Consider the following 23,814-nt stretch of genomic DNA (forward strand, 5'->3'; position numbering starts at 1 on the left):
ACCAGTTTGGCCAACAAGATCCAATGGGCTTCAGGGATCCCCCTTCATAAGGGATATTTACACTGGAGGAACTCAGTCCAGGCTTGAAGCCAACATGATTTGGAGGCTATAGGGGTCCCCCCATCATCAGGGCTCCATAAACTGAAATAACTTAGTCTGGACATAAAGCCAATGCAGTCAGGGGGCTCCAGAGGCCCCTCTTCATTAGGGCTCTATACACTGAAAGAACTCAGTCTGGGCTCAATGCAAACATAGTTTGGGGATCCATGGGTCCCTCTTCATGAGGGCCCTATACACCAAAATAACTAATTCGGGACTCAAAGCCAATGTGGTCCTGGGGTCCCCCTTCATGTGGGCTTTATACATTCAAATAGTTCCATTTGGGCTCAAAAGCAATGTGGTCCGAAGTTTCCAGGTAGACTTGTGCACAACGGAAAGTTTTGGTTTGTTGTCATTCGTAAAATTCATCGTTTCGTTCTGTTATACACGTTATGTTACGTTAATACGTTTTCAGATAATTCGTTATTATTCGTAGAGTGTCGAATTCATTCGTTCGTATTCGTTGAAATTCGCTATTTATGTATGTATAGGCATTCGTGATAATGATTCGTAGTTTGGAAAGTTGTTTGTTTATTGAATCTTTTAACACATACAAATACAATACAACACCCTTCTAACTCAGTTCTCAGGAATGCACTTTGCCAGTAATCCATCCTCCGGCACAAAATTAATTAGCTGATTGGACTATAAGATTTACTTTGAGCTGACCTTTTGTTTCATTAGATCTTTAAAGAATTACTGAATCATGTTGAATTCATTCGAATTCATTCGTTATATTCCTTTCGCATTCGTTGTTATTCGTTATTTTTTTATTTGGACATTCGGATGCAAAATTCGCCCGAATTTCGATTCATTACGAAACAAATTGCACAAGCCTAGTTCCAGGGATCCCTCTTCATTTTCATTGGAGCTCTATACATTAGAAGACTTAAAACAGTGTTCCAGCCGCAAAAAGTCAGCAGCTACAAACACTGTAGCTGCTGACTTTTAATAAGGACACTTACCTGCGCAGAGAGCCCGCAATGTCACCCCCCGAGGCCGATACATCCATCGGATCGGGTGCAGTTGCCGACATTCTAATTAAGGGATGCCGGCAGTGGAGCCTTGCAGCTTCAGTGTCCCGACTCCTACTGCGCCTTGTGAATGGCCGGCTGTCTTCTGGGACACACACAGTTCCCAGAAGGCAACGGGGTGAAGGAGGAAATGACGCCGTGGGCCTTGGCCGAGGTAGGAAGGAAGTACACTCAGTACTTCACATAAGGTAAGTAAAAAAAATAATTATCAAAAAACCAGTGGTGGAAGTGTGGTCATTCCTTTAATAACAACTAGTAAAATAGGGTGGAACTCCACTTTAAGTCTGATCTTAAAGCCAACGTGTCTGGGGGCTCCTTCAGGAGGGCTTTATACAATAGAAGATCTCAGCCTGGGCTAGAGGTTAAGGTGGTCCTGGGGGCTTCCAGGGATCCCTCTTCATCAGGGATCTTTACATTGAAAGAGCGTGGACTTGAAGCAAGCACTAGAGCGGGGGGTCAGCAACCTGTAGATCATGGATAGGTGACTTATAGATTGTGGTCTGGGCTTGTTCTTCCGCCATTCCAGAGCACCAAACAGAGTGCAATGCAGAGGGACTACGTGCAAAGTTGGAGGTGTAGTAGGGAGCAAGAACCGAATAAGCGGATGCCTCCTCTGTAGTGCCGGCTCCTGTCCCATGCGGAGTAATACCAACTGCACTCCACCTCTTATCCCGGCTAGCGGTCTCCAGAGTGGTGCCAGCAGCAGGAAAGAAGAGATCTTCAGTTCAGTGTGAAGCAATACACTGAGCATAATAGTATAGGAAAGCTTTCACACTAAGGTGCTGCGGCTTAACCCCACACCCTGGGTGCAGTGCAGTGTACCTGCATTATCCTGCAGGTTTTTTTGTACTTAGCCATAGACTTCTATTATATTCTGCAGGTGTGGTGCACTATCTGAAAGGACTCTCAGGAGTTTTTGTGAGCTTTCAGAAAGTGCACCACAGCTGCAGGATATAATAGAAGTCTATGGCAAAGCGCAACTAACCCAGGAAAGTTGCAGATGCACTGCGCTGCACCTGTGATGTGGGTAAACCAAAGCCCATCAGTGTGAAGGCAGCCTCATATGGGCCTCTGAATAGTAAGGGTTCATTCACAAGTGTAGCATGCACGGCTGCTCCCCTGAAAAGCGATCTGAGTGTGTTTGACAGGTGCTGAGGAGGCGATGTGTTGCCTCCTCACCACTTGATTTAAACCTATGATTACCATGCAATGCACACGATTACTACACAGTAGTATGGCAATTAGAGGTTTCAATCAGGTGTGAGGAGGTGACACTGTGCCCCATGATTTTTGACTTCTCCCATGTTGTTCAGGTAGATCTCCACATCTTTAAGGTTGCCTACCTCTGGTCTAGAGGCTCTAGGGGTACCTTTTCATCAGGCCCTAGTCACTGTAAAGCTTTAGTCTCTGGACTGGCTTGGGGCTCTAGGAGACCCTGTTCCACAGGGCTCTACACAATGGAAGAACCCAATCTGATCTCAAAGCCAATGTGGTCCAGGAGTTCTAGAGCTCCTCCTCCATCAAGGTTCTATAAACTGGAAAAATTCAACTCAATGCTGGCATGGTCTAGGGGCTCTGGGGGACCCTCCTAATCAGGGCTCTATACACTAGAAGAACTCATTCCAGACTTGAAGCCAACATGGTTTGGAGTCTCCAGGGTCCATCTTCTTCAGGGCTGTATATACTCAAAGAACGCAGTCTGGTCCCAAAGCTAATGTGATCCAGTCGCCCCCCTTCATGAGGGCTATATACACCAGAAGAATTCAGTTTGGTCTAGAAAGGGTAGTATATGCAATGATTCCGGTACAATGAGCTTCAGCAGCAACCTACATGTTTATATAAGACTAGAGACTTTACAGCTTTGATAAGTTATGGTATGAAGGGACTAAAGGAATGAAAAAGCTCTCTTACAGAATCAGTACATCATGGGGTCCTAAGCCCCACTCCTTAGAAACCATAGTTTCCTTACACTGTGCTGGTGATGACCAAAAAGCCTGAAACAACTGTATGCAGTTTAGAATAAATGGCTCTATAACATTTCGCTATATTTGCACTCTGCACCAGCGATTTTGGGACTTCTGTTCTAAGAAGGCTTTCCTGTATTAGAAAAATAAATGAAAAACTGTGAATTAGTGATGAGTGGACCTCCTTTGTTTTTCAGGACCTTCTGAATGAGGAGAGCAGACGGAACCAGAGCTCCCAGAGAGCCTCCAGCTGATGCCATCCACTACCTGCAGAGCCTTCGTGAGGTGTGCCAGGAGGATAATGAGGATGAAGATGACATACCTGAGCACAGAAAGAATAGTATATATTCTGTATGGGTGATGTCCGAGCCCTTTACATGAAGGGTGGAGCTCCAGCCAAAAGTTGTGTTTTATTAACTTTGGGTGGAGTGGGGCAGTTTTTTCTTGCTACCTGATTTCTGGTTATGCCATAGAAAGTGAGGGGATAACACCCAAAATGGGACTCCAAAGTAAGAACACGTCAATGGAACTAATTTGGCCACATACATGTTACAGTCTGATTGTAAAATCTGATTAAGATTTACACAGGGCCACTATAACTGATCTTGGGGCCTCATACAGCATACTGACAGGGCACCCCACCTCTCCAAACCATACTGACCTCCTCTTCATGCTTAGCAAGAAGCACAAATGGCCCAGGCTCGTTGGAGTAAATGGCGGGTGTCTTTGTGTTGTTGTTGGTGAGCATTTCATCAAGGTCAAAGAGCACCATGTCAACCAAGGCCAAGAGGCAGAGCACCATGTCCAGCAAGGCTAGAAGGCAGAGCTCCATGTCCACAAAGGCTAGGAGGCAGAGCACCATGTCCACCAAGGCTAGAAGACAGAGCACCATGTCCACCAAGGCTAAGAGACAGAACACCATGTCCACCAAGGCTAGGAGGCAGAATACCATGTCCACCAAGGCTAAGAGGCAGAGCACCATGTCCTCCAAGGATAGAAGGCAGAGCACCATGTCCACTAAAGCTAGGAGGTAGAGCATGGTGTCCAGCAAGACTAGGAAGCAGAGCACCATTTCCATCAAGGCTAGAAGTCAGAGCACCATGACCACCAAGGCTAGAAGGCAGAGCTCCATGTCCACAAAGGCTAGGAGGCAGAGCTCCATGTCCACAAAAGCTAGGAGGCAGAGCACCATGTCCACCAAGGCTAGAAGACAGAGCACCATGTCCACCAAGGCTAAGAGACAGAACACCATGTCCACCAAGGCTAGGAGGCAGAGCACCATGTCCACCAAGGCTAAGAGGCAGAACACCGTGTCCACCAAGACTAGGAGGCAGAGCACCATGTCCGCGAAGGCTAGGAGGCAGAGCACCATGTCCACCAAGGCTAGAAGGCAGGGCACCCTGTCCACCATGGCTAGAAGGCAGAGCTCCATGTCCACAAAGTCTAGGATGCAGAGCACCATGTCTACCAAGGCTAAGAGAGAGAACACCATGTCCACCAAGGCTAGGAGGCAGAATACCATGTCCACCAAGGCTAAGAGGCAGAGCACCATGTCCACCAAGGCTAGGAGGCAGAGCACCATGTCCACCAAGACTAGGAGGCAGAGCACCATGTCCACCAAGGCTAAGAGGCAGATCACCATATCCGCCAAGGCTAGGAGGCAGAGCACCATGTCCTCCAAGGCTAGGAGGTAAAGCACCATGTCCACCAAGGCTAGGAGGCAGAACAACATGTTCTCCAAGGCTAAGAGGCAGAGAACCATGTCCACCAAAGCTAGGAGGCAGAGCACCATGTCCATCAAAGCTAGGAGGTAGAGCATGGTGTCCAGCAAGGCTAGGAGGCAGAGTACCCATGTCCACCAAGGCTGGGAGGCAGAGCACCATGTCCACCAAGGCTAGAAGGCAGAGAACCATGTCCACTAAAGTTAGGCGGTAGAGCATGGTGTCCAGCAAGACTAGGAGGCAGAGCACCATGTCCACCAAGGCTAGAAGGGAGAGCACCATGGCCACCAAGTCTAGGAGGCTGAGCACCATGTCCACCAAAGCCTAGGGGGTAGTGGGAGAGGGCTCCACTCAGGTCACTGAAATTGGAGGTGGCCATCTTCTTACTGAGGTCAATGTGTTATAATGTGGGGTTTCCCCATATGCCATAAGCTGGGAAACACCTAACAGCCTCAGCTGATTGGTGGAGGCGTGACACGCTCAACTGTCTGCTAACCTAATCTGATAGGGGTGACTACTCATAGGCAGCCTCTGCTCAGCCCATGCCCAATGCCCTCTGCTGACCTGATGGAACCCAGGTCTGGTATGGAAGTGCTACCTGTACCCCTCAACCAACAACTAAGTATTTCAAAGGCTTCCATGAGTGAGACTTCAGAGATTGAACGGATCACTCGGGTATTCCTTCACATTCCATCAGTGGTTGCAAATCTATAGAAGATGGCAGAGGGATTGTACAATCAGACTGTGACATGGAGGCAAGATGCCCCCCCCCCCCATAAAAATGACCCCAAGGATTAGATGATCGCCTCAAAAACAGTCACAGCTAAAATGTCAATCTACAACATGAACACTAGATGGCGGGAGACAGATAAATGACAATCTACAACATGAACACTAGATGGCGGCAGACAGATAAATGATAATCTACAACTTGGACACTAGATGAAGAAGGCGTGGCCGTGCCTTCAAAACGTGATCTAATTGGTCTGACACAGCGGTAGGCGGCTCCCCAGTTTGACAGCTCTGGACCACTCCCACACAGAGCCGGCATGTCTCCGAGGCTCATCGAGGCTTCAGCTGCTGCTGACACGTGGTGCTCATGGATCCCTGCCCAGAAGACATCCTGACTGTTCTCTTGTGATCCTATGATGCTGCATGTGGAAGTTTCCACCCGCTCTAGCACTCTGTAAGTGCACCCCATATTATCCACGCAAGTTAGTCTGTTTTTACTGAATAAATTGTATGCTGCTTAAGGATGGGCTTGGACACTAGATGGCGGCAGACTGATAAATTACAATCTACAACATGGACACTAGATGGTGGCACACAGATAAATGACAATCTACAACATGAACACTAGATGGTGACAGATAAATGACAATCTACATCACGGACACTAGATGGCGGCAGACAGATAGATGACAATCTACTACATGAACACTAGATGGTGGCAGACAGATAAATGACAATCTACAACATGAACACTAGATGGTGGCAGACAGATAAATGACAATCTACAACATGAACACTAGATGGCGGCACACAGATAAATGACAATCTACATCATGAACACTAGATGGCGGCAGACAGATAAATGAAAATCTACATCATGAACACTAGATGGCGGCAGACAGATAGATGACAATCTACTACATGAACACTAGATGGTGGCAGACAGATAAATGACAATCTACAACATGAACACTAGATGGCGGCACATAGATAAATGACAATCTACATCATGAACACTAGATGGCGGCAGACAGATAAATGAAAATCTACATCATGAACACTAGATGGCGGCAGACAGATACATGACAATCTACTACATGAACACTAGATGGCGGCAGACAGATAAATGACAATCTACTACATGAACACTAGATGGCGGCACACAGATAAATGACAATCTACAACATGAATACTAGATGGCGGCAGGCAGATAAATGACAATCTACAACATGAACACTAGATGGCGGCAGACAGATAAATGACAATCTACATCATGAACACTAGATGGCGGCAGACAGATAAATGACAATCTACTACATGAACACTAGATGGCGGCAGACAGATAAATGACAATCTACTACATGAACACTAGATGGCGGCAGACAGACAGATGACAATCTACAACATGGACAGTAGATGGCAGCAGACAGATAAATGACAATCTACAATATGGACACTAGATGGCAGCAGACAGATAGATGACAACACTAGATGGCGGCAGACAGATAAATGATAATCTACAACATGGACACTAGATGAAGAAGGCGTGGCCGTGCCTTCAAAACGTGTTCTAATTGGCCTGACACAGCGGTAGGCGGCTCCCCAGTTTGACAGCTCTGGACCACTCCCACACAGAGCCGGCATGTCTCCGAGGCTCATCGAGGCTTCAGCTGCTGCTGACACGTGGTGCTCGTGGATCCCTGCACAGAAGACATCCTGACTGTTCTCTTGTGATCCTATGATGCTGCATGTGGAAGCTCCCACCCGCTCTAGCACTCTGTAAGTGCGCCCCATATTATCCACGCAAGTTAGTCTGTTTTTACTGAATAAATTGTATGCTGCTTAAGGATGGGTTTGGCGCTTCTCTCTCCTTTTTTTGCCTTTCTTTTTACATCATGGACACTTAGATGGCGACAGACAGATAAATGACAATCTACAACATGAACACTAGATGGCGGCAGACTGATAAATTACAATCTACAACATGAACACTAGATGGCGGCAGACTGATAGATGACAATCTACAACATGAACACTAGATGGCGGCACACAGATAAATTACAATCTACAACATGGACACTAGATGGCGGCAGACTGATAGATGACAATCTACAACATGAACACTAGATGGCGGCACACAGATAAATTACAATCTACAACATGAACACTAGATGGCGGCACACAGATAAATTACAATCTACAACATGGACACTAGATGGTGGCACACAGATAAATGACAATCTACAACATGAACACTAGATGGTGACAGATAAATGACAATCTACATCACGGACACTAGATGGCAGCAGACAGATAAATGACAATCTACAACATGAACACTAGATGGTGACAGATAAATGACAATCTACTACATGAACACTAGATGGCGGCACACAGATAAATGACAATCTACATCATGAACACTAGATGGCGGCAGACAGACAGATGACAATCTACAACATGGACAGTAGATGGCAGCAGACAGATAAATGACAATCTACAATATGGACACTAGATGGCAGCAGACAGGTAGATGACAACACTAGATGGCGGCAGACTGATAAATGACAATCTATAACATGAACACTAGATGGCGGCAGACTGATAAACATCAATCTACCACATGAACACTAGATGGCGGCAGACTGATAAATGACAATCTATAACATGAACACTAGATGGCGGCAGACTGATAAACATCAATCTACCACATGAACACTAGATGGCGGCAGACTGATAAATGACAATCTACAACAGACAGATAAATGAATCAATCTGATCCATACCAGGCGTCAGTCAGCATTGATCAAAGCAGACTCAACACAAGCACACCAAGAAAACAATTGTATGTTGCGTTGGTATCCATGTCTGCTGTATTGTGTGGCGCAGCGCACTACACCGGGTTACCACGCAGAGTACACGTGTGTTATGTGCACCATAAAGTGTGCCTACTGGTGTGAGTGGGGTCAATAATGAGAACAATTTGTGACTTGTTCAGCACCAATATATAAAAGTCACCATAATATATAAAAAGAACATAAGATTTGTGTATTGTATAATTAATAGGAAGGTGGGATATGCATTACTTAATGGAACCTGTAGATGGCAGCAAAATGTTACTATTCTTTAATGGCAGAAGAAGCATGTGACTCACAAGGAGAACATTAGATACTTTGTAGAATGAAGCAGTGTTATCTTCTATGATAGAGCCATTGCTCGTCTGTAGGGTGTCTTATGACATTCTAGACTTGAGGTTGAGATATCGGGATGATGCCTCCAGCCAGTGCCGGGACAAAGTTATCCAGTGCCCAAGACAAAGATGTCAAACTGCGCACCCCCCCCCCACTTCCCTTAGGGTAGGGTGACCAGACATCCCCGGGTTCCGGGGACAGTCCCCGGATTGAGGACACTGTCCCCAGAGCCAGCCTGTCCCCGGATTTGCCCCCGAATTACAGTGGTATGGAGGGGGGCATCTGTTACTCTCGCCCTGGATGAAACATTTAGGGGGTGCACAATCATTAGTGTGCCCCCCAAGTGTGCTGTGTTGCCTCCCCCCCCCACCCAGCCCTGGGACTCCTGTGGTCTAGCCTGTGCCCCATGATCCCTCTGGTGAGGGCGGCCCGTGTGTGTGTGTGTGAAAACAGCGGAGGGGAGGGGCAGTGCAGAGCATATGGCGGCTATTGGAGAAGCTCTTGGCAGGGGATACTGAAGAGAGGCCGGGTGTTGGGAACAGTACCTGGTGCTGGGGAGAGCCCTGCTCTGATAGATTATCATGAAGGCCATGGAGAAGTGAGCAAAATTAACCAATCTATGCTGTTCATGTAGGGGGGTGGGGTGTGAGTAGTGCAGGAATCAGGTAGGTCAGTATAGTGGTCAGTATAGAACTCAGGTAGGTCAGTGTAGTAGTCAGTATAGGAATCAGGTAGGTTATTGTAGTGGATAGTGTAGGAATCAGGTAGGTCAGTGTAGTAGTGAGTATAGGAATCAGGTAGGTTAGTGTAGAGGATAGTGTAGGAATCAGGTAGGTCAGTGTAGTAGTGAGTATAGGAATCAGGTAGGTTAGTGTAGAGGATAGTGTAGGAATCAGGTAGGTCAGTGTAGTAGTGAGTATAGGAATCAGGTAGGTTAGTGTAGAGGATAGTGTAGGAATCAGGTAGGTCAGTGTAGTAGTGAGTATAGGAATCAGGTAGGTTAGTGTAGAGGATAGTGTAGGAATCAGGTAGGTCATTGTAGTAGTGAGTATAGGAATCAGGTAGGTTAGTGTAGAGGATAGTGTAGGAATCAGGTAGGTCAGTGTAGTAGTGAGTATAGGAATCAGGTAGGTTAGTGTAGAGGATAGTGTAGGAATCAGGTAGGTCATTGTAGTAGTGAGTATAGGAATCAGGTAGGTTAGTGTAGAGGATAGTGTAGGAATCAGGTAGGTCAGTGTAGTAGTGAGTATAGGAATCAGGTAGGTTAGTGTAGAGGATAGTGTAGGAATCAGGTAGGTCAGTGTAGTAGTGAGTATAGGAATCAGGTAGGATAGTGTAGAGGATAGTGTAGGAATCAGGTAGGTCATTGTAGTAGTGAGTATAGGAATCAGGTAGGTTAGTGTAGAGGATAGTGTAGGAATCAGGTAGGTCAGTGTAGTAGTGAGTATAGGAATCAGGTAGGATAGTGTAGAGGATAGTGTAGGAATCAGGTAGGTTAGTGTAGTGGTCAGTGTAGGAATCAGGTAGGTCAATGTAGGGATAAGGTAGGCCAGTGTACGGTTAAGGTAGGTCAGTGTAGTGGTCAGGTAGGTCAGTGTAGTAGTGAGTATAGGAATCAGGTAGGATAGTGTAGAGGATAGTGTAGGATTCAGGTAGGATAGTGTAGAGGATAGTGTAGGAATCAGGTAGGTCAGTGTAGTAGTGAGTATAGGAATCAGGTAGGATAGTGTAGAGGATAGTGTAGGAATCAGGTAGGTTAGTGTAGTGGTCAGTGTAGGAATCAGGTAGGTCAATGTAGGGATAAGGTAGGCCAGTGTACGGTTAAGGTAGGTCAGTGTAGTGGTCAGGTAGGTCAGTGTAGTGGTCAGGGTAGGAAACCAGGTAGGTTAGTTCAGTGGGCAGGTAGGTCAGTGTAGGAATCAAGTTGGTCAGTACTACTGTACTAGTGGAAGGGACTCGGGGAGTGCTAAAAGTCTGGCGGGGGTGCACATTTCTTGCCTTGTCCCGGGCGCTGACAACCCACGCTACAATTCTGACTGCATATATAATTTTAAGGGAAAATATGCGTATAAAATAGTTTACCATTTGCCAATTAAAAAAAATAAATAAATATGTCCCCGGATTTAATTAAAAAAAACCTGGTCACCTTACCTTAGGGTTAGGGCTGGGGCGCCCCCAATAAACCATTGTGCCCAGGGCAGCTGTCCCTCCTGCCCACCTTTTGTCCCCTCTCTGCCTGCAGCTACGGGTGTAGCTATCTTTTTTTTTTTCAGCCATTGATTCCCTACAATGGAAAAGCCAACCTAGCGGCTGATTAGCGCTGGATTGCTCTTACAGGCAGTGGGAGGGCACATCCCCACCTCCCGACTCCCCAGGCTCTCCTGCGTGATCAGGGAGCCTGGTATGTAATCTGGCCATTCCACCGGGTTATCATAGAGCCGGCTGTGGACCAGATGGTCCCTGGCCATCTCTGTGGTCCTGGGAGTCCGGAAGTGAAGCTGTGACATCACTTCTGGTTCTGGGAGATGTAAAAAAAAACAATTTTTTTTTCCCCTGGAAAGCAGAAATCAATGTTTTTTTGTTTTTTTTTAATCTCATGCTTTCCATGGTAGAGAAGAGATTTTTGGTCTCATTGACCTCAGATGTCTCCACAAAGAGGACCTGTCATGCCTTACTTTTATCAGAAGGGATGTTTACATTGTGATAGGAATATATGTTATGAAAAAAAAATAAAAATAAAAGGAACAGTGTATAAATGAAGAAAAATGTAATAAAAAAATTATATATATATCTATTTTTTTTTTTATTATTTAATAAATTATATATATTTTATATTTATATATATAATTTTTTTAATTGAATACATTTTGTATATATAGAGAGAGAGGACACTCCAAAAATCCCACAATGCATTGAAAAAATAGAACACAGAACGCTAATTAATGCCCGTTTATCGTTGTTTGGCATTTTTCGGCTTTTTTTGGCGGTGAAAAACTGCGCTTTAAATGCAAATTTCTGGCATTCAGAAAAAATCCCATAAACCCCACTGCCCATTAAAAAGCTAAAAAACGTCCATGTGTCCATGGACACATAGGCTAACATAGAGTGGAGTTTACAAGCTTTTTAAAAAAAAAAAAAAACGCCCAAACTCCAATAAACTGCAGTTTATGAGCTCCAGTGTGCATGGAGCCTTAGCCATTTTCCCTCCCCCCGGTGCCATGTGACTCATTAGTGTTACAAGGTTTCAGGTGTGAATGGGGAGCAGGTGTGTTAAATTTGGTGTTATCGCTCTCACTCTCTCATACTGGACACTGGAAGTACAACATGGCACCTCATGGCAAAGAACTCTCTGAGGATCTGAAAAAAAGAATTGTTGCTCTACATAAAGATGGCCTAGGCTATAAGAAGATTTCCAAGACCCTGAAACTGAGCTGCAGCACGGTAGCCAAGACCATACAGCGATATAACAGGACAGCTTCCCCTCAGAACAGGCCTCGCCATGGTCCACCAAGAAGTTGAGGTCACGTGCTCAGCATCATATCCAGAGGTTTTCTTTGGGAAATAGATGTATGAGTGCTGCCAGCATTGCTGCAGAGGTTGAAGGGGTGGGGGGGGGGGGGTCGGGTACTCTGGAATACCACCAATGGGACCCATACCACCGATGGGTCACAAACTCTTCCGTATCCGAGGTTTCTTCCTTCACCCGCAAAGACCAACAACCCGCCACAGCACACCAGGGAAAAACCTTACTCTTGTGTGCCCCACCACCCCTCAACGCTGTCTGGATCCCATCCTGTAAACCTAGAGGCCACATATCTTTTTCCCACAGCATTGAGGTGCACCCCAACACCACGATGGTAATGCCTGGTATCAACTTCCAGCTCCAGATGTCTGATCGCCAACCCCCCATTCTGGACAACAAATCTACTTACCTCCTTGTTTACTTTCTCCCGGGTCTTGTTAATCCGCGCCATTGACCTTGCTAATCGCCAAGTCGTTCGTGCCACAATGTCGGACCACACTATTATCGTCTCTGGAAAGGCCATGCGGAGCCGCAAGGAATCAAACTTGAAATCTCGCACAATATCCAACATAGACCTGAGCCCAAAGTCCTTGCCGCCCACATGCAAAATTAGAATGTCAGGCGGCCTATCCAAACGCGCAAATCTGTGCACTTCTGGAATGGTCCTGCTCCATAGCACCCTGGGTACCCCCAGCCGCCTAATACAAGCCTCACTTCTTGAAATGCCCAATTGTCTACGCTTGGGCCGCACATCCCTCCTTGCCCCCCAAAATACATATGAATTGCCTAATATCCAGACCAGGCCTTGGGTTCCTCCTGAAAGAGAAGAAAAAACAACCCACATAACAATAATTGCTCGCCTGAGCATGTATATATCAAAGACCACACATCCGAGGCACCTCCACTACCCAGCTAAACTGTCAACAGGTGGGGTCTCACATATGCCTTGAACCGCCCCAATCTCCCAATGCATTTTACCGCTGCCTCATCCAACCCCCATCTGACCGTCTCCATAGCAGCTCCAATTCGGAACGAATGGGATGAAAATTTCTGATCTCCCAAACCAAGGGCCGCCAAACATTTTTTAAAAAAGGCAATGAACTGAAAATCTTGATAACTAGTTGCTGTACCTGTGTACCAAGAAGGATCCCGAAACGTCTGGACGTACCGCGAGGAATCCCTTCACCAACCCCACTGGGCACAAGGGCGAACCCGGTATTGAAAATACCTGCACCTTCTTGCCCTTGCCCTGCTGATCTGTTTTTGATCTGCACACCAATATGGTCAACCGATCATCACCACAGATGACCTCTGCCGCCTATAAACCCCCCTTTAACTTCATGGAAGTGCTAACCCACTCACTATTCCGGAAAGCCCCAAAAAATGCCAGGGAAAATGTCGCTTTAAACAACAGCACCTCATATTGGGAAGAACACGTATGAACCAACTGCCCCAATAACCTACCCAATAGCTCAAAAGAAACGGGGCGCCGGGCGTCCCTGCTTGGCAAAAAGCCCCGATATCCCTTCATTGCCTGGCTAACCCAAAAATCTTTCATGAAGTCTGGGCAACCCTGAAATTTAAACCAAAAAGCCAACCCCGCCAACTTCTTTTCCAACCCCGATACCGACACTCCAGCTTCCAAATCACGCAAAACAAAGTACAGTACCATCAATCTCAAGTCCTGCCCATCTCGACCACTCATGACTTGCTGCAACAGGGACAACCATTTCCGCCATACCCTAGTATAAGCCGCCCACGTCGCCAAGCTCACCGACTGTCTTATCCATCCGGATACTCTTCCAATGCAACTTTTCGCAGCCATTCGGGACAAGGAACACCGAGTTACTCCGCCTCCGCATTCAACTCCCATAACTTGTCCCACTGAAAGCGAGACAAAACGTCAGCAATGACGTTTTCCACTCCCAGGAGGTGAACAGCATAGCTGTAGACAACGCAAAACTAGGTGTCTAAGTAGCCATACAACCAATGGGGATGCCGCCGACACTTTGTTGATGACCTGCACCACCCCAAGTTATCCCTGTGAAAACGCACTTTAAGGTTGAAAGTCCAGAATGACTCCCCCCATAACTCAACTGCCAATACTACTGGAGACAGCTCCAGTAACAACATGTTCTTCAACAAACCTGCCTCTTTCCATGAATCCGGCCAGGGCCCCGCACTCCACTTACCTTTAAAGAAGGCCCCAAAACCCACCTCTGTGTACAGTTCCAGATAAAAATTGCTAACCGTCCCTGACATCCATAGTACCCTTCCATTGAAATCGGCCAGAAACACGTGCCAAATCCTTAAATCTTCCCTATGCTCCTGTCTCAGTCGCACATAATGTGTGGGGGCCGTAATGCCCGCCGTACTTGCTGACAGCCATCTGCAAAACACTCTACCCATCGGGGGGATGCGACACGCAAAGTTCAACTTACCCAACAGTGATTGCAGAGACCAAAGTTGCACCTTGCGTAGTCCCATTATCCCCTGAATTTCAGCCTGCAGCGCCACCAGCTTAACCTCTGGTAGTCTGCACTCCATGGCGTCCAAGTCCAAGACAATGCCCAAGAAACTCAGTACCGTTGTCGGCCCCTCTGTCTTCTCTGGAGCCAAGGGGATGCCGAAACGAGTGGTTACGTGTTCTAGCATAGCCAACAGCACTGCACAAACCCCCCGATGAGGCTGGGCCCACTCACAGAAAGTCATCCAGGTAGTGTATGATAGAATTCACTCCCGCGATTTCTCGTACCACCCACTCTACCAATGAACTAAACTGTTCAATCAAAACAGAAGAATTAGAGCAACCCTTAGGCAAGCAGCGGTCTACATAGAATTCCTCCTTCCAATAACAACCTAGCAACCGAAAACTATCCAGGTGCACAGGAAGCAGTCTAAAAGCAGATTCTGTCGGCTTTGGCTATGCCTATACTTATGAATCCAAAACACAGCCGCATCAAAATACATGTATGATACAACACATCAATCGCATCATTAACAGATCCCCTTTGGGAAGGAAAGATGGTGGATCAGCCTAAATTTATTTGGCTTTTTTTTTGGCAATTCCTCCAGAGATGAGACCACCAAATCTGGTAATAGTAAACTAGTGAATGGGCCACCCATGTGACCCAATGCCATCTGGTTCCGCAGTTTCTCCAAAAACTACGTCTGCATGTTGCAAGGCTGAGCGCAGGTTACGAGCCACAGGAGGTGCATCGACCAGGGTCGACGGAATCCTAAACCCATCTAAAAACCCCATGTTCTACAACCTGGCCGCCCCCTATCCGGGTACCTATCGAGAAATGGCTGCATCCTTTCCACTTTCACATGCTTCGTCCATTTTACTTACAGACTCCCCGCACGTCCCCTTCCTTGCTTAACCACTTGAGATCCACGCTATAGCCAAATGACGGCTACAGCGCGGATCTCCTTTTCCGGGACGACGTCAATAGACGTAGTCCCGTGTACGAGCGGCCTGCGCGCCCCCTGAGGGGCGCGCGCGGCGCGCTCTGTGATCGGCGAGTCCATGAGACTCGCCTGATCACCGATCCGTGCAAGGGGTCGATCCCAACCCCTTATCACGTGATCAGCTGTCAGCCAATGACAGCTGATCAGGTGACATAATGGAGCCGGTAATCGGCTAATATTCCTCCTCGCGCTGACAGCACGAGGAGAAAAAAAAAAAGCCGATCACCGGCGGCCGTGATGGGGACATCAGTCCCGATCACGGCCAGCAATGCAAGCGCCCACCTGCCTCCTGCCAGTGCCCACCTGCCCCCTGCAGTGCCACCCTAATTAAAAGTAAGTGCCCCCCGTCAGTGCCACCCAGCAGTGCCCACAGTGCCACCCAGCAGTGCCCACAGTGCCACCCACAGTGCCCACAATCTGCCTCAAAGGTGCTGCACCCCAGTGCCGCCCATCAGTGCCCAGCAGTGCCGCCCATCAGTGCCCAGCAGTGCCGCCCATCAGTGCCCAGCAGTGCCACCTATCAGAGCCACCTATCAGTGTCACCTATCAGTGCCCATCAGTCCCATCTATCAGTGGTACCTATCAGTGCCCATCCGTGCCACCCATCCGTGCCACCCATCTGTGCCATCTTATCTGTGCCTATCTTTGCCCATCAGTGCCGCCTTATCTGTGCCCATTGGTGCCGCCTTATCTGTGCCTATTAGTGCCGCCTTAACTATGCCTATCAGTGCCCACCAGTGCAGCCTATCAGTGCCCACCAATGCAGCCTATCAGTGCCCACCAATGCAGCCCATCAGTGCCCACCAATGCAGCCTATCAGTGCCGCCTAATCAGCGCACTTCAATGAAGGAGAAAAATGACCCGTTTGCAAAATTTTATAACAAACTATTAAAACATGATTTTTTTTTTTTTGCATCTTTTTTTGTTTGTTTAGCAAAAAATAAAACTCCGAGCTGTAACTAAATACCACCAAAAGAAAGCTCTATTTGTGGGAAAAAAATGATAAAAATTTCATTTGGGTACAGTGTTGTATGACCGCGCAATTGTCATTCAAAGTGCATCAGAGCTGAAAGCTGAAAATTGGTCTGGGACTGAGGGGGGTTTAAGTGCCCAGTAAGCAAGTGGTTAAAGCAATGGGACAATGGATGCACACCTTAGCATCCTGAGCATTCGTGCTTGTACTTGCAGGACCCCCCAAATTTGCAGAAACCTTTGTTATATTGCCAGCACACACCCTTTTTTCTTGTGGCTGATTCTCCCGGGTTAGATGAGCCACTGGCCCCCCTTGGAAAAAACTGACTTGTCCTCGCCGACATCATAAGTCGCATCCACAGGCTAATATCCTTGTGATCCCACCATAATGATGGGCATATCGCCCTCCTTTGCCGGAACTGTTCATCATAACGCAACCACGCCGTTCCCCCGTAGACTCTATGTGCCTAACCCACGGCGTCCAAATAGCAGACCAGTGCCAAATAATGTTCCAGGTTCTTCGATCCAATTACGCTAGCCATTATTGTGAAAGCCTGGCGCCAATTCTGGAAAGTCCGCGGAATCGGCCTTTATCTCCTCTTCTCCTCATCCTCCTCCTTATGATCCTCAGGCTTCACCCTGTCTAAAATGAATTTCTCCAGCGGCAGTAGTGCGAATATCTCCACATACTCACCTTTCCAGATCTTCTCCCGCACCTCCAGTTTAAGGAAGAGGCCCCTCAAAACACACATAAACTTAGGTGGACGGCCATGTCTTGGTAGGTTTGCAGGTGTGCCATACTCTTTCCATTTTTGGATGATGGATTGCACAGAGCTCCGTGAGATGTTCAAAGCTGCGGAGATTTTGTTATAACCTAACCCTGCTTTATACTTCTTAGAAGAAACCCTGTTAGCCCTTGTACACACGGTCGGAGAATCCGTCGGAATGTGTCCTATCGGACCGTGTTGTCGGATAATCCGTGTGTGGTATGCATCGGACTGATTCTGTCGGAATATCCGTCGGACCCAATTTTCCAACTTGTTGGAAATATTTTCCGACCAACTGGTTCGATCGGACATACTCCGATCATGTGTAGAGAATTTTGATCGGACCAAGTGCCACGCATGCTCAGATCAAATTCCTACATCAATGCTATTGGCTACTAGCCTGAATGTAGTCCCATCGTAACAAAATTACATCATCATGTTCTGAATGATCAGATTTTTCGACAACTTTTGCCGCGTACACACGGGCGGACTGTATGGCGTACTTAGTCCGTCGAAACACATTTCAGCGGACAATCCGCTCGTGTGTGGGCTTCAGCGGACTTTTTTAGCGTGCTGTCCGGCGTACTAAGAATTTCGGATTTTTCGAAATTCTGTCCGTCGTACTTTGGTTTCAGCGGACAATCCGCTCGTCAGTATGCTAGTTCGACGGACTAAGTATGGCGCATGCCCAGAAAGGATTTACGTGGCGGAAGGGTGCTTTGCTGTGTATTGGACTTCCTATTTCTAGTCCCGTCGTACGTGCTGTACACGTCATCGCGCAAGCTTTCGACGGACTGTTTGGGTATCCGTGTGTGGTCAAGTCCGTTCAGTGGAAAGTACGACGGACTGTCCGTCGGATTGTATGACGGACTAAGTACGCCATACAGTCCGCTCGTGTGTACGCGGCATTAGTCCGACCGTGTGTATGCAACAGTTTCGGACAAGATCCGACGGACAAAATCCGACGGACAAAATCCGACGGACAAAATCCGACGGATTTGGTTGTCGAAATCTCCGACCGTGTGTACAAGGGCTTAGAGTCTGCAAAAGACTTGAGACTGGGGTGGAGGTTCACCTTCCAGTAGGACAACGACCCGAAACATCCAGCCAGAGCTACATTGGAATGGTTTAGATCAAAGCATATTCATGTGTTAGAATGGCCCAGTCACAGTTCAGACCTAAATCCCATTGAGTATCTGTGGCAAGACTTGAAAATTGCTGATCACAGACGCTCTCCATCCAATCTGGCAGAGCTTGAGATATTTTGCAAAGAAGAATGGGCAGAAATGTCCCTCTCTAGATGTGCAAAGCTGGTAGAGGCATCCCCAAAAAGACTCGCAGCTGTAATTGCAGAGAAAGGGGGTTCTACAAAGCATTGACTGTGGGGGGCGCTATACAAACGTACCCCCACACCTTTCACATATTTATTTGTAAAAAAAAAAAAATTGAAAACCATTTATCATTTTCCTTCCACTTCACAATTATGTGCCACTTTGTCTTGGTCTATCACATAATTTCCCCAAAAAATACATTCACGTTTTTGGATGTAACATGACAAAATGTGGAAAATGTCAAGGGGTATGAATACTTTTTCAAGGCACTGTAGTTTGCGTCAATCATGCTGCCCAGCGATATAATTCCTGTCAATCATAACATACAGCAATGTAGTCCATATCAATAATGATGTCTATCAATGCAGTCCACATTAATCATACCGTCCAGCAATGTAACTCATGACAATCATGGTGCCCACCAGTGTTATGCACACCAGTAATGGTGTCCAGCAATGCAATCCATATCAATCATGGTGAATCAAGTGCACCCAAATATTTCAGATGTTCAGTTCTATTTTTTTTTAGAACCAAATTTAGTAATGTTCAGAATTAAATAAATAGTTTCCTGAATTGTCATCAGTCTTGATCTTGATAGATATCAGTGAAGATTCAGAATACTGAATGCAGAGAACCGATTTCCACCTCCCTCACTGCTCACCCCTCCCTTCCATAAGACGAAGAATCGTGAAAGCCAACAGTCTTATCTCAACTGTCCTACAGGCAGCTGCCTTCCTACAACCTTCCTCACACCGCACGCACCTGTTCCTGGGGCGCATCAGTCCTAAAAGATATCCCTGGATGTAGGTCATGATACTGCGGCACCGAGAGGACGTAGTGTCAGCTTGGAGGGACTGAGAGAAAAACAGAAATCACCTAGTCCTTCTGAAAGGTAAATTGTCATTTACAGTTCTAAAATATGTTTCTCTCTGGAGTCTGTACCTCTTTTTTACATCAATAACAAGACTAAACTTTGGGGTACCCCACTAATAACATGGGACCTTGGCGTACACCACAAATAACATGGAACCTTGGGATACACCACAAATAACACTGAACCTTGGGATACACCACTAATAACACTGAACCTTGGGATACACCACAAATAACACTGAACCTTGGGATACACCACAAATAACACTGAACCTTGGGATACACCACAAATAACACTGAACCTTGGGATACACCACAAATAACACTGAACCTTGGGATACACCACTGATAACACTGAGCCTTGGAGTGCACCACTAATAACACTGATCCTTGGGGTACACCACTAATAACACAGAGCCTTGGGGTACACCACAAATAACACTGAACCTTGGGATACACCACAAATAACACTGAACCTTGGAGTACACCACTAATAACACTGAACCTTGGGATACACCACTAATAACACTGAGACTTGGAGTACACCACTAATAACACTGAACCTTGGGATACACCACTGATAACACTGAGCCTTGGAGTGCACCACTAATAACACTGATCCTTGGGGTACACCACTAATAACACAGAGCCTTGGAGTACACCACTAATAACACTGAGACTTGGAGTACACCACTAATAACACTGATCCTTGGGGTACACCACTAATAACACTGAGCCTTGGAGTACACCACTAATAACACTGAGACTTGGGGTACACCACTAATAACACAGAGCCTTGAGGTACACCACTGATGACACTGAACCTTGAGGTACACCACTAATAACACTGAACCTTGGGGTACACCACTGATAACACTGAGCCTTGGGGTACACCACTAATAACACAGAGCCTTGAGGTACACCACTAATAACACTGAACCTTGGGGTACACCACTGATAACACTGAGCCTTGGGGTACATAACTAATAACACAGAGCCTTGGGGTACACCACTAATAACACTGAGCCTTGGGGTACACCACTAATAATACTGAGCCTTGGGGTACACCACTCATAACACTGAACCTTAGGGTACACCACTCAAAACACTGAGCCTTGGGGTACACCACTCATAACACTGAACCTTGGGGTACACCACTAATAACACTGAACCTTGGGGTACACCACTAATAACACTGAGCCTTGGGGTACACAACTAATAACAATAAGCCTTGGGGTACACCACTAATAACACTGAACCTTGAGGTACACCACTAATAACACTGAGCCTCGGGGTACACCACTAATAACACTGAGCCTTGGGGTACACCACTAATAACACTGAGCCTTGGGGTACACAACTAATAACAATAAGCCTTGGGGTACACCACTAATAACACTGAACCTTGGGGTACACCACTAATAACACTGAACCTCGAGGTACACCACTAATAACACTGAGCCTCGGGGTACACCACTAATAACACTGAGCCTTGGGGTACACCACTAATAACAATGAGCCTTGGGGTACACCACTCATAACACTGAAACTTGGGGTACACCACTCATAACACTGAACCTTGGGGTACACCACTAATAACACTGAGCCTTGGGGTACACCACTAATAACACTGAACCTTGGGGTACACCACTAATAACACTGAACATTGGGGTACACCACTAATAACACTGAACCTCTGGGTGCACCACTAATAACACTTAACCTTGGGGTACACCACTCATAACACTGAACCTTGGGGTACGCCACTAATAACACTGAGCCTTGGGGTATGCCACTAATAACACTGAGCCTTGAGGTACACCACTAATAACACTGAACATTGGGGGTACACCACTAATAACACTGAGCCTTTGGGTACACCACTAATGACACTGAGCCTTGGGGTACACCATTAATAACACTGAGCCTTGGGGTACACCACTAATAACAATGAGCCTTGGGGTACACCACTAATAACACTGAGCCTTGGGGTCCATAACTAATAACAATGAGCCTTGGGGTACACCACTAATAACACTGAGCCTTGGGGTACACCACGAATAACACTGAACCTTGGGGTACACCTCTAAAAACATTGAACTATGGAGGACACCACTAATAGCACTGAACCTTGGGGTACACCACTAATAACACTGAGCCTTGGGGTACATAACTAATAACAATGAGCCTTGGGGTACACCACTAATAACACTGAGCCTTGGGGTACACCAATAATAACACTGAACCTTGGGGTACACCTCTAAAAACATTGAACTATGGAGGACACCACTAATAGCACTGAACCTAGGGGTACACCACTAATAACACTGAAATTTGGGGTACACCAGTAATAACAATGGACCAGTCCACCTAAGGGCCCCAGTCTTCCTCTTCTCTACGTTCCAGGAACCATTTCTGGTCTATATATATATCATTATAGAAGAGCTCCAGGCACACCGGGCCCCTAGGCTGGGTCGGAGGTGAGTGCAGTAACATGTATTAGTACGCTGCAAAGTTCGAGTCTTGGCTCGCCGTTCTCTGCACTAATTCCCTATTCCTAGAGTACCCAGCCAATCTGCTTTCTTAGTGTTGGATGATGCAGGGAGGGGTTAGAGCCTCTGTTAGAACAAAGTGTGTGTTTTTGTCGTGTTCTGGTGATAACTTGTGTGTCAGGCTGTGGCAAGATGTTTCTGGGCTGGGCACATCAGAGGCAGGAGAGCAAGATGCCTCAGGGGGGAAGGTGTGGAGTGTTTTGCTGGGTCGGATTCTTTCCGGCTGTCTCCTGCACTCTGCTGACTGTTCACACGATAAGATCAGCTCCTGATTTTATAATCATTGTAGCCCCAAAGTCCATATGATATGATGGTTATCCCTGCACTGTATCAAAATCTTTTAATAAGAAGAGAGGAAAGCCATCACATAGACAGCTGAGCTCCTTTGATTGAACTGTGTAGCGCCCTCTTGTGTACATAGTTGTGTAGTATAGACAGAGGATTGAGAAGCCTGGGTGCAAGTCAGAGGGTTTACTTTAGGTCAGGCTAGGGGGCTCTACAGGTCAGGCCTCTGGTACCTCCCCCTAGTTCTAGAAGCTTGGAGAAGTTTCTAGAAATTTGAGCCCAGAAGGCATACCTCCCAACATTTGAACTTCAGGGGCGATGTGTGCCGCCGGGAACCCGTGATCACTCCTCAGAGAGCCAGAATCGGGATCTTTCACTGTGCTGCGGTACGAGCAGCTCAGAGGCAGGAAGTTGGAGACAGAGGCTAGGGCGGAGCTAGGAGGTGGCCTACAAACTGCATCATCGGTTGCTAGGACGCCGGTGGTCCAAAAAACCAATGACAGTATTGAACATTGATGCTCTGCTCACAGTAATACTCACTTGGTGCAGTGTGTGAGAGCACACACTGCGCCATTGAGGATACCACCACTGATTGGAGCCCACTTGTTTTGGCACTGGGCTCCGGGACTCCAGCCCAGATCTGCGGGACCTCGGGACTCTCTGGATGGTCTCCCGAAATACAGGATGGTTAGGAGGCATGCAGAAGGTAGAGATCTGAACATTTATGGGAATCTGGCCAATCCCCAGACAGAAGGCCCTCGCAGGGTGCTTAGGTCAGCCCTTAAATATGGGGGAGCATGGCCAGCAGGTGAGTCGGGTAGAATGGGGATGGTTGAGGTTTTGCTATATAGCCTGGGTGGGGGCCTGTGGAAAGGGGGTTCTGCCTCCAGGCTGGCGGAAGGAGGAAATCTGAAAGAGGGAGCTCCACTGTCCTGCAGTCCTCCTGGGAAGGACAGCCTGCATAGCATGGAAAGGAACCAGCTCAGCAGAGGGCCCGAGAGCAGTTCTATCTAGTGCAGCAGAACGTGAGTACCTCTACACCTCCAGGGCCTATAAGGGAGTTCTTGGCAAGTCTTCAAGGGACAGTTTAGTGCTCACCAAATCCCTTGCTTTGGGATTAGATACCGTAGCCAGGTGGGCTGGTATTTTTCATTAGGGGGACCGGGAGCTCCTACAGGTTGGGACCTTGCTGAAAATCCACTCAAGGGATACCAGACTCCTAGGAGGGGATTACTTTGCAAAAGACTGTTGCTGTCAAGTATCTGTTCTTGCAGTGTGCCAGAGAAGGAAGTTGTCCTC

At 47.1% G+C, this 23,814-nt stretch overlaps 2 protein-coding genes across 3 annotated transcripts in view; both read left to right on the forward strand.

The window, feature by feature from the left end:
- The window catches only part of LOC143962181 (phospholipid scramblase 3-like), a 31,130-nt gene extending 23,734 nt beyond the window's left edge, over positions 1-7,396 (forward strand). For both annotated transcript variants that reach the window (XM_077471514.1, XM_077471513.1), the window contains exon 8: positions 3,295-7,396. In XM_077471514.1, the coding sequence (XP_077327640.1) occupies positions 3,295-3,351 (57 nt within the window). In that variant the 3' untranslated portion in view covers positions 3,352-7,396. The remainder of the gene's footprint in view (positions 1-3,294) is intronic.
- Positions 7,397-19,505: 12,109 nt separating this feature from the next.
- LOC143962182 (activated CDC42 kinase 1-like) overlaps positions 19,506-23,814 on the forward strand; it is a 29,641-nt gene continuing 25,332 nt past the window's right edge. The window contains exon 1 of the mRNA XM_077471515.1: positions 19,506-19,697. The gene's annotated coding sequence lies outside the window, so the exon portion shown is untranslated. The remainder of the gene's footprint in view (positions 19,698-23,814) is intronic.

Source organism: Lithobates pipiens, unplaced genomic scaffold (genome assembly GCF_037356315.1).
Source record: "Lithobates pipiens isolate NorthernLeopardFrog02 unplaced genomic scaffold, aLitPip1_a1.2 Scaffold_8, whole genome shotgun sequence".
NCBI classification, from domain to species: domain Eukaryota; kingdom Metazoa; phylum Chordata; class Amphibia; order Anura; family Ranidae; genus Lithobates; species Lithobates pipiens.